Source organism: Phyllobates terribilis, unplaced genomic scaffold (genome assembly GCF_046119375.1).
Source record: "Phyllobates terribilis strain yellow unplaced genomic scaffold, ASM4611937v1 Scaffold_5__5_contigs__length_657084704, whole genome shotgun sequence".
Taxonomy (NCBI): Eukaryota; Metazoa; Chordata; class Amphibia; order Anura; family Dendrobatidae; genus Phyllobates; species Phyllobates terribilis.
The window spans coordinates 231,634,585-231,646,821 of NW_027362765.1; the positions used below are offsets into that span (position 1 = coordinate 231,634,585).

Consider the following 12,237-nt stretch of genomic DNA (forward strand, 5'->3'; position numbering starts at 1 on the left):
AAAAAAAAAGCTGAATGAAGACAGTTTCCAACCTAATCCACATTGTTGGAGTGAAAGGTGTTGTGCCACCTGGCTTACTGTATAATGGGGATCCCATGACCTTATTGACCCCCGAGTTGTTACTCTTGTTGAATTCTTCTGTACTTATCATATATGAGGGTTATGATAGTTTATCTGTTGGTTTAACGTATCTCTGCTGAGATAAGATAACATGGATTCCGATCATATGATCTGACATAGTCACACTGTATGTAACAAATCTGCAGCACTTTTTTCCATAAACTTACTTTGCTTTCTTTTCTTCATAGGGATTGTAGCCAATTTTCTGATGTGTTGATAAGTTTAGTATGATTCCAGTTATAGATATTAAAGTGCTTAATGGTTTCTCTGCATATGACTGATAACGGAGGTTGTCATGTGCGTTTGCCTATAAAGACCTATTTCTTAAGTGTCCAAGTCATAGTGTGCCAAGACCAAGACCGCGACATGGTGAGGATTATAGACATTTTGCCAGACACCTATGGCAGCTGTTGACTCCAAGATGTCAGCGGGGATATGAGAACAAAGGATCCAACATGCCTTTCATCTTTCCACCAGTCATCTGCTGTTATATTGTATATGCAGTCTTATCTGTGGGCCAGAAGATATGCATCAGGGAGAACTGAGCAAATTAACATACAGGTTTGTGGAAAATGATTTAGTATAATTTGTTATACAGTACATAGGAATCCCTGCTCTTTTTATGCTTAGGAGTCCAGTGGGCGGTCCTATTCATTGATTCATAGCTATGCCTATATAGGGAATGCTGCTAATCACTAAATAAGATCCCACTCAACTCCTAAGCATACAAAGAATTAATAAAAAGTTATACTAAATCTTTTCCTACAAAACTTTATATCAATCTGCTCTACGTCTTTTACCACTTGCAGCTCTAAAACCATATTCACTGTGACGAGGGCCAGCTGGCAGACCCCCATACACATGAGATTGTCAACTGACTTTTGTCTTGTGTATGGACCACTCAAAAGCGCCTATAGGTATGGGATTGTCTGCTGATCCAACCAAAACTGAAGGGATCTGACAACAAATATATAATATAGCTATGTGTATGCCTGACTTACTGGCCAAAACTTGGATTGTAAAGTTGACTTTCCGAGTGATGTTTGAGTCTGTATGAAGATGTAGCTTGGTTGTGATTTAATCATCTTTCAGCCATTTTTCTTCTCTATTTTACTATGTGTTACAGATATTACCACTATTTCTTTGTGCACTGTTTCTGGGGGTGCTTCCAACATTTTCTGCTCCTGAAGCAGATCAAATCACCGATCTCCCTGGTCTAACTAACCAAGCCTCATTTCGACAGTTTTCTGGATTCTTGAATGCATCAGATGGAAAACGCTTCCATTATTGGTGAGTTATCGTTGACTATAATTACCTATCCAGACCTGTTCTCCATATGTGATCACCTTCATTTTCTCTACAGGTTTGTGGAGTGTCAGACTGATCCAAGCTCTTGTCCTTTGGTCTTGTGGCTGAATGGAGGTCCGGGCTGCAGCAGCCTTTCTGGTTTATTAACTGAGCATGGTCCTTTCCTGGTGCGTCCAGTAGATCATTGTAGATAGTGGACTATTGGTATTTTTCTTTCTAAGATTATAGATTTAACATTTTTCTATTTGCCTTTATGATAGATTAACCCAGATGGCAGAACCCTGGAGAACAACAGATATTCTTGGAATAAGGTGATAATTTTCATAATCTTTTACGCAATTTAGTTAGTTATACATTGAAATCTGCACTATTATATGTGGTGTTCACACCACACATAATCTTAATTTATTTAGTATATCTTCATTTATTTAGTATAAAACATGATTTCCCAGGGACGGTGCTATACATAACAAGCGATGATACTATGGAACAATGGGACAGAACTATACATAACAAAAAAAAGGACGCTATGTAATAAGGGAGAGCATCATATATAAAAGAGGATGCTATGTAATAAGGGATGGTGCTGTACATAACAAGGGAGGATGCTATGTAATTCGAGACAGTGCTATACATAATAAGAGGGGAAACTATGTAATAAGACATGGTGCTATACATAACACGAAAGTACAGTATATACTAAGGGATGGTGCTATGTATAACTGCGGGAAGCTGCTTTACATAGCAAGAGATTACACTATATACTAAGGGAAGCTGCTATACATAATAAGTGAGAACACTATATACTAAAAGGACCGCACTATACATAATATGGCTACATTTATACATCAGTGTGAAGTGTGCTACCTGATTTTTTCTCAGTCAGCACACAGACCCATTATGTTCTATTCTGAGCCTCAAAATTGTATTAGAGTAGGACATGCTCTGAGATTCACGGATCAGATGTGTGAATGGATCTCTGAAACTCCATGGGTCCATGTGCCCTCTGATAAAAATATAGGGCAGCACACAGACATTTCACATGAATGTGTGAATGTACAATAAGAGAGGTTGCTTTACAAACAATATGATTATTCCCATAATCTCTCTACAAATTATTTAGAATACATCTATCCAGATACATCCAGTGACTGACCAGAGACATCTCATTTAATTAGAGTCTTTCTCTGTTTTTTCTTCTCCATCTGGTCAGACCTTCATATTGACATTTTCCAACCATGACTCATCTTGTCACACTGATCACTGTGGCCTTGAAAATAACAAACTCACATATACTAAATATATACATTTACCTCATGAATTAAGAAAAACCCACACTGTGCCCCTGAATACAAATATGTAGAGCACCAATAAAATACAATTAGCCATGCACAATTCATAGAATCATAGAATCATAGAATGGTAGAGTTGGAAGGGACCTCCTGGGTCATCTGGTCCAACCCCCTGCTCAAAGCAGGATTCACTAGATCATCTCAGACAGATGTCTGTCCAGCCTCTGTTTGAAGACGTCCATTGAAGGGGAACTCACCACCTCTCGTGGCAGCCTGTTCCACTCATTAATCACCCTAACTGTCAAAAAGTTTTTTCTAATATCTAATCTGTGTCTCCTCCCATTTAGTTTCATCCCATTGCTTCTAGTCTTTCCTTGTGCAAATGAGAATAAAGATGATCCTTCTACAATGTGACAGCCCTTGACATATTTGTAGACAGCTATTAAGTCTCCTCTCAGTCTTCTTTTTTGCAAGCTAAACATTCCCAAATCCTGCAACCGTTCCTCATAGGACATGGTTTGCAGACCAGTCACCATTCTGGTCGCTCTTCTCTGAACTTGCTCCAGTTTGTCTATGTCTTTCAAAATATAAATTGATAAGCTAGCACTGTGCCACCATTAACTATAATTTCAACTGCCTAATAAATATGAATTAGTCACTGTGACTCTCTCCCTCGTGTCATTCTCAGTCCCTCTGCTGTGTCCTCTATCCCCCTCCCTGTATAATGTTATCACCCACTCTCACAATTTATTATGTCACTGTATAGTGTCACCTTCTATCTCCTAATTCATTATAAGTTCCTGAATAGCATTATCTTCCGCCCCTTAATTCATTATAAGCTGCTGTATGGTGTTCTCTACTACCCCCAAATTCATTAGTCCCAATATAGCATCCTCCCTATTCTCAATTTATTATAAATCTTTGTAGTGTCCTCTTCACCCCTATACATTATATGTTCCTGTATAGCGTCATCTCCCAACCCCCCAGTTGATTATAATTCTCTGTATAACATCCTCCACATCTCACAATCCATTATAAATCCCTCTTCTCCCTCCCATTCATTATAAGTACCTGTAAAGCTTCCTCATATCGTGTTTTCTACCTTCAACCCCATTGTGCTGTCCCCCACTGTGTTACCTCTCCAGACGATCCCCTACGACTTTGCTACCTTCTTCAAGTCCTGAATTTTGAATAACTGTATAGTTCTATACTACTTAAGTATCTGTTGGACAGTATATATTTCGGGAGCATACCATATGAATAGAGTCAAACACAAACAAATAAGGGTAGAGTATGAATAGCTCATATAGAATTTGACATGGCTGACTGTAAAACCTTCTTTTATATTTTAGATTGCAAATGTTCTGTATCTGGAATCTCCTGCCGGAGTTGGATTTTCCTATTCTGATGACAAAAATTATGTAACAGGTGACGCACAGGTATAATTATTATAAGAAAATGGCATATTATTTAAATGAGATTTTGTTTAAAATATTTTTTGTACTTTTAAAAATCAATCTTGAAATCTTAGTTTTCAGACTAGCAACACAATAAACTGATATTTTTTGTCTGTAGCTCCTTTCTTTGCAGCAGAGGATTGGGGGTTTACTGACAGCTGTACAGTACTGCTGGAGACCTGCAGAAGGCAGACTAGTAACTCTATACTTTCCAGAGTCGGCAAACTTTCTGGACACTGGATAAGCCTCTAATAAAGCAGTGTTCCCTGAATGTTTTCTGTGCAAGGTATAGACATGCTGCGTGATAAAGCATAGCCCATCCGTCCAGTTATACATTCAAGAGTCAAGAACAGGGCACTGAAAAAAGTATGATCTGCAAGAGGGGAGAAGTTTATGCTTTAAAAATAATTCAGGGGCTGGGAACAGGGCACTGAAAAGGGCATAGTCTGTAAAAGGGGAAAGCTTACGCTTTAAAAATAATTCAGAAACGCACTCTGCAAGCACACTCCCAACTCTGGGAGGAAAATTACCAAAAGTTGTGAAGAATGCGAAAAACTGTACAAAAAGATAAAGCTTTGTATGCAATATGCATCTCCTAATTTATACAAGTTTATATATTGTACTCCATCATTTTCTGGAGACTGAAATATTGTGTGAAAGTTTTACTTAAACTTTTACTGCTCCTTTTTTTCCTCTCCCTGCACCCACTCCTGAGTGTCTATCACATTTCATATATATATTTCATCCTACATATGGTGTTCTTACTTCCAGTTGAGTCTCATGTTTTCTTTTCTTGAGTCCAAGATTTTACCCTGCCTTTTATTCTTCTGCACTCTGCTTATGAATCCCATGATACAGCATCAAATGATCAGCTACGAACTGCACCATCGTCACCTGCTGTGGAGATCATCTGATTCCTTCCCTCTAAATTCTCCTAAATAAACTAATAGATTATATGTATAAAGATATCCTTCATTATAATTGTGTGATAGGTGCTCACTACTCATCATCAGTAAAGCCCCCTTCACACGTCCGTTTTTAATTTCCGTATGCTGACCGTTTTTAAAGGGCCGCAAATATGGACATACGCACACCCATTGATGGGTGTACACACGTCAGGTTTCTCACCTGGACCTTGTGCCCGTGAGAAAAACTCACAGACATGTCAGGGTTTTTTTGTAAAGCATGCACAAAATGCATGATGCACATGTGCATTCTGATGACACGCATGATATCCGTGTGTCATCAACGTGACATGTACCAGCGCCTGGGAATCAGCGTACTGTTCGCGCTGATCCCCGGCGGCTGCTTAAGGCAGCTCTCATCATTGTCCCCTGCTTGCGTTGAGATCAGCATCAGCAAGAGACAATGTTGAGAATTGTAGGCAGCCCCCGCTATCTACAGCAAGTGTAAAATTAAGAATACAATTTTAAAAAAACACTGTCCGACATACTGTCCCACGCTGTAATCCATATCTACGATAACTGGTTTACAACCTGAACAGTGCCAAGATGCGACCATCCAAGCTGTAAGCCAGGACACAATGAGCTGCTACTAGCACAGCTTGAGTGACAAGCGGTGACGTAATAGAGGTTACTGCCGGTCACTGAAGGTGCGTTCCCATAGGTAGTTCACTGTGAGCCAGGACTATGAACTGTGGGTACTACCTCTTATCAGGCTATAAATATCAGCCCCAACTATCCACTTTCCCTATGCTGGTTAATAAAATGCCATTTTTTTCTGAAATTTAATAATTTATTAAAAAATTACTTGCACAGTGAGCTACAATCACAAAGCACTGATTACATATCTAACTCACATATTTCTATCTATCTATCTATCTATCTATCTATCTATCTATCTATCTATCTATCTATCTATCTATCTTCTGTTCTCTCTCCTGCAGGTCCTGTGTTGTTAAACTTCTTGCAATTAAACTTTAAAAATAAATTGTTTAAATAGTATCCTTTTTTTTCCTGGACAAAACACGGATGCTGCATACGGACACACGGATGGCACACGGCACACGGAAAACACACGGATGTCACATACGGATGGCATACGTACACGGACCACAGATCTCACCAGTACTGTTTTTTCCTGTACAGGAATCATCAGGATGTGTGAAGGAGGTCTAACTGTGATAGTAGTTTCTGTCTACCTTCGATTGAACTTCAGTGATACATTCCATGCAATTTCATTTTACAGACAGTTCTGGTAACTAAGATAGTGTCCCCCCACAGAGAACTCAATGTCAGGGGCCGACATACCATTGGCACAACCTATGCTGCTGCGCAGGGTCCTAATAGTTTAAGGAGCCCACTTAGATTGCACGTAAGGTTATATATCACAATTATGAATAGCAAAAAAACTAAGTTCTTTATGATGAATTATGGGATAAGAGATGGTCTATATACATTTCTTGTGCAAAGGCATCTGCATAACGACATGTTATTAACCAGAGTGCCCCTTTACTCAATGAAATACATAAAAGACTCTGATCATATACAGCACTGCTGATTAAGAACTCGGCAAGATCACAGTATTATGAGCCTGCGAAGACATGGAATGTGCCCCCGGTGTACATAGACTGCAGGTTGAGGTCTATGACACTTCTCTGCTCTGTAGCTTGCACAATCTCATATAGTGTAAGTAGGTTGTACTGTATGTGCTACTTGACATATTTTCCCCTCTTCTTTTCCAGACTGCTCAGGATAACTACCAGGCACTGAAAGATTTTTTCCGCCTGTTCCCAGAGTTTACTAACAATGACTTTTACTTAACAGGGGAGAGTTATGGAGGCTTTTATGTTCCTTGTCTAGCACTGGAGGTTACAAAGGACAGCTCTATAAACTTGAAAGTAAGAAAACATCTTATATGTACCTTTATATTAGTATAACATATATGTGCTATCACCATGGTCAACTACATACAGATCTGCAGACAAGTAAAGAGTTTTATAAAGCCTCCGTCACACTAAGCGAGATCACTGCTGAGTCACAAGTTTTGTGACGCAGCAGCGGCCTCATTAGCGATCTCTCTACGTTTGACACTTAGCAGCGACCAGGCCCCTGCTGTGCGATCGCTGGTCGTGTCGGAATGGTCTGGACATTTTTTTGATCGTTGAGGTCCCGCTGGGTAGCATGCATCGGTGTGTTTGACACCTTACCAACGACCTCAGACACAGAAACACATAGGCGTGCATCGTTATACAGATCGTTAAGGGTCGCTGCATCGTTGCTGCGTCGTTGGGAAGATCTGACTGTTTGACATCTCACCAGCGACCACATAGCAACGCAGCAACGATCCATGACTGGTCGTATCATTGTCGGGATCGCTGTAGCGTCGCTTAGTGTGACGGGGCCTTTAAGGTAAAAAAATGATTAGAACATGATAAGACAGTGCACACTTTCACAAGTGTTTGCATAAGTTTTCATGTACCAGTAAAAGCTATAAAATTTTGGTCCAAAAAGGCAAGTAGCTCCATTCATTTTGCCTCCATATAGGAAGCTGTTTAAAGGGAATCTGTCATCTAGTCTGAGAACAATATAATATAGGGTCAGAGACACTGATTCTAGCGATGTGTCACTTACTGGACTGCTTGATGTAGATTTGATAAAATCACTGTTTTATCAGCTGGAGTTAATCACTAGAGGACTACTAAATCTGCTGCCAGGTAGTCCTCCATTTACGTGAGCTCTGTATAACCTCGCCCCCACCACTGTTTGGCAACTTTCTGCCTATGCACAGTGAACACAGTAAGCTGCTAATCAGTGGTGTGGGCTGGGCTATACAGAGCTCAGCATTCAGAGAACTGGTAGATCTGCAGACGATAAAACAGGGATTTTATCCAAACTCCAGCAAGCAGCCCAGGAATTGATATGTCTCTGAAATCAGGGTCTCTGGCCCTACATCATACTGCTCTCAGATGAGGTGACAAATTCCCTCTGAATTCTGTATATTGTGTCATAGACTCACATGTAGCTCAGTTACTTTTAATAGTATATTTGTATCTAATATTTATATATACAATCAGCATGTGACCTTTCCTATAACAATTAAAGGAGTATTCTTAGATCAGACAAAATTAGACCAGAGGTAAGTAAGCATTATTTACCTGCCAAAGTCCCTTCCACTTCAATGCCGCTCCATCCCCTGGGCTACTTTACAGCATTACCTGCCTCTGTCGCAGTTTTTTCCACTTTTGGATAATGTCTTTAATCCTGAATCTGCTCATTGAATTTATTAACAAACATTATCTGGTTTTGGCAAGAAAGAAAGCTATTTAAACGATTGTCTTTTATCACCATAGATTTAAAATACTTGGCTTATTTTCTGCCAATCATCTCTATGAGGAACCAGTTAATTTTTTCAGATACAGAGCTCTATACACGTTAGATATAAATTATACAAATCTCTATTACTGCAGTAACCACTAGGTGGAGCTTAAGAGCTTACTGCATACAGTTCCCATTGAACTGAGAGATTACAATACAGTACGCTTTTCTGCTCCCTCTAGTGGTGTCTGCAGGTAGTCAATTATTTTTTTGACTGGATGATTAACAGGGAACCTGTCATTTCCCCAAATGCTATTAACCTGCAGATATAATGTTTATCTGCAGGTTAACAATATTAGGCCGCCTTATAGAAAGCGTGACACCCAGGAGAAAATAAACCTTATTCCTCCTGTAAACCGCCGGCTTTCAGTCATAGAGGAGAACACAGAGGACCTACAGTAAGCACACCCCTGGAAGCATGCTACAACACTTTGATTGACAGCTTGCTCTGCACTGATGTGCTGCAGAGTACTGAGCGGTGAATGTAGTCCCCCATGCATGCCCCTATTACTGAAAGCCAGCAACTCCTGGGATTAATAAAGTACATTTTATCCCGGTAGCTGTGCTTTCAATAAAGCAGCCAGAAAACCTTGTAACACTATAAGGCTATGTTAACATGTTGCATTTTTGCTTCTTTTTTATGCAAATTAAAAGCTGCTTTTTACGGTACCAGCCAAAGCTATGAGATTTGAGAAATCTCAAGCACGCGCTTTATTTTTTTTTCCTGACTGAATTGAAAAACTGCTGCTTTTTTAAAAAAGTACATCACTTCTTTCAGTGTTTATGCAACGTTTTTTTCACCCATAGAAAGCAATGAGTAAGTGCAAAAACGCAGCAAAACGCAGCAAAAAATCGTTGTTATCAGTTTTTGCAGCGGTTTTAGTGAAAGAAAGCATGTACAGCAGTATGTGAAACCCATTTATTTTTGTGATTTTCTCAAGTTTAAACCAAAATGTCTTAGTGTCCTTACATGAGCATGGCAGTTAGGATTAGGACAATTTAATTAAATTAGTGATATGTGTTAAAGTAAACAAAGTATGACCATCTCAATGGCCGACAATGTGTGAAAGTAATGAATGTCCAACCAATGTATGAACAGTGACTGACCAACTTAATGGTCCGACCAATGTGTAAAAGTAAACAATGTTCTGCCAATGTCTTAGGTAAATTAATTCCCACCAATTCAATAGCCCCCCACTGTTTTTACATTCGTATTTATGTATTTTTTCATGAATTCATTACCTTTTTTGTTCAGAGTAGTCACTATTTTTTCAAACATAAAAATCTTTTTCCACTAAATAACTTGATCAATTTGCCCTTTTTTCAAAAAATGTTTTATGGTTTCACATATGTCTTGCATTGGTGGCCTATCACCTTACATTGTTCATGCTTGTATGGTTGAAGTAAAGCTGAACTTTGGGATCTTGAAAACGAAGCAAAAAACACAGCAAAAACGCAGCAAAACATGCTTTTTGTCTGCAGTTTTTTTTACTGCCAAGAGATCAGGTTTTAGCTTCAGAAAGAAAGCAGCAAAAGAGCAACGTGTGAACATAGCCTTAACCATAGCCTTAGGCTATGTTCTCATGTTGCGTTTTTGCTGCATTTTTGTTCTGCAGGCAAAACCTGATCTCTTGTCAGTAAGGAAGTTGCTTACAAAAAGCTAATTTTGGTGCATTTTTGCAGCTTTTTTGAGTGTTTTTGCTGCGTGTTTTGGTGCAGATTACATGTGTCATTTGTCTACAGTACATGTTTAATCCATTTTTAATCAGCAGAAACACAACCAAAATTCAGGGGTGAATTTTTCTACTTTCTCATTGCTTTCAATGGTGAAAAAACGGTGAAAAACACCTGAAAGAATTGACATGCTGCATATTTTAACCGCCCACTGTACATATGCCTGGGCTCTGTGCAGCGCGGACGTTTAAAAACGGTGGGTGGTCCCGCAGCGCTCTGACAGGGAACATCATCGGGACCTGATTGGATCAGGTCCCATTGATGTTAACCCTTTGCTGTCTTCTATATGCCGCGATCTATAGTGAGGGGGTGGTATCCTTACCTCTCCGAAGACCCCTGATACCTTCCAGGACCTTGGGTTGCTATGGCAGCTGGAGGTCACATGACCGCCTCCAGCTCTGCCATATATGGTGTCCTGCCTGGCTCAGCCTTCAGCTGAAGCCAGGCAGGAGACTCTGACTGTGAAACAGTCAGTGAAGATCTCATGTAATGTAATATATGTCTATTACATTACATGAGATCAGTGATCAGAAAAATAAAAATTAATGTCCCATACAGGGACTAAGTAAAAATGTAAAAAAAAGTAAAAAAAATGTTTTGAAACTGTTAAAAAAAAATACAAAATAAATTAAAATAAATAAATAAAATATTAAACCGATAAATCCGTATATTTATGCAAAAATAAAAAAAGTACACATATTTGGTATCGCCGCGTCCGAAACAACCCGAGCTATAAAACTGTCACACTAATTAACTCCTTCTGTGCACACCGTAATAAAAATAAATAAAAAACGGAGCAAAAAACTATGCTTTTTCTCATATTGCCAAACAAAAAGTGGAAAAAAATGCGATCAAAAAGCAAAATGGAAATAAAAATGGTACCGCTGAAAACGTCATCTTGTTCCGCAAAAAAAAAGCCGCCATACAGCTCCATCAGCCGAAAAACAAAAAAGTTATAGTGCTCAGAATAAAGCGATGCAAAAAAAATATTTTTTCTATAAAATTGTTTTATTGTGTAAAAGCGCCAAAACATAAAAAAAATATACAGTAAGTGTAGTATCGCTGTAAACGTACTGACCCGAAGAATAACGCTGCCTGATCACTTTTACCACACGCAGAACGGCATAAAAAAAAACCTCAAAAAACAATTCCTGAATTATTGGTTTTTGTTAATTTTACCTCCCAAAAAACGGAATAGAAAGCGATCAAAAAATGTCACGTACCCAAACATGGTACCAATAAAAATGTCAACTCGTCTCGCAAAAAACAAGCCATCACATGACTGTCGGCCGAAATATGGAAAAATTATAGCTCTCAAAATATGGCGATGCAAAAACTAGATTTTGCAAAAAAAAAAAGCGTCTCTTAGTGTGTGACAGCTGTCAGTCATAAAAACCCGATATAAATCTGGTATCTCTGTAATCGCACCGACCCAAAGAATAAAGTAATCTCATCACTTATACCGCACGAGGAACGGCGTAAAAAATAAATAAAACCAATTCTTCACCTGCTACTGATTTGTTTATTATGTCTCCCAAAGATCGCAGTAAGGCTCTGCTCACACTTATCCTGCGCTCTGCGCTGAGCACTTACACCAGAGTTTCCGTGTAAATCTCTGAAATACGTGATTCAGCCGGAACCCATGACGGAAGATTCCCTGTAATGAGGCAGATATAGGCCACTGTGGATGCCGTCTGGCCTGTGATCCCACGGTGTCATTTGTTTTAGGCGTGCATAAAAGTGCAGTTGGCCACAGTTTTGTGCACTTCTGAAAAAAAGGACACCGCTAAACAGAGGCCAGATGGAGTCCAGAGTAACTCTGCTGCCTCATTACAGTGAATGGATCCTGCAGGGGTTTCATCTGAATTACATCACTTGGAAATTTAGATGGAAACCCCGATGTAAGTGCTCAGCCTAGAGCGCCGGATAAATGTTACGTAAAATGTTCCCAATAAAAGCTTCAACTCAGTCCTCAAAAAAAGCTAGTCC

At 39.3% G+C, this 12,237-nt stretch overlaps 1 protein-coding gene across 2 annotated transcripts in view; it reads left to right on the forward strand.

The window, feature by feature from the left end:
* The first annotated feature begins 346 nt into the window (after window positions 1-346).
* Window positions 347-12,237, forward strand: part of LOC141272822 (lysosomal protective protein-like) — an 84,074-nt gene continuing 72,183 nt past the window's right edge. For both annotated transcript variants that reach the window (XM_073683899.1, XM_073683900.1), the window contains exons 1-6: window positions 347-489; window positions 1,247-1,410; window positions 1,484-1,595; window positions 1,689-1,739; window positions 4,073-4,159; window positions 6,882-7,037. In XM_073683899.1, the coding sequence (XP_073540000.1) occupies window positions 379-489; window positions 1,247-1,410; window positions 1,484-1,595; window positions 1,689-1,739; window positions 4,073-4,159; window positions 6,882-7,037 (681 nt within the window). In that variant the 5' untranslated portion in view covers window positions 347-378. The remainder of the gene's footprint in view (window positions 490-1,246; window positions 1,411-1,483; window positions 1,596-1,688; window positions 1,740-4,072; window positions 4,160-6,881; window positions 7,038-12,237) is intronic.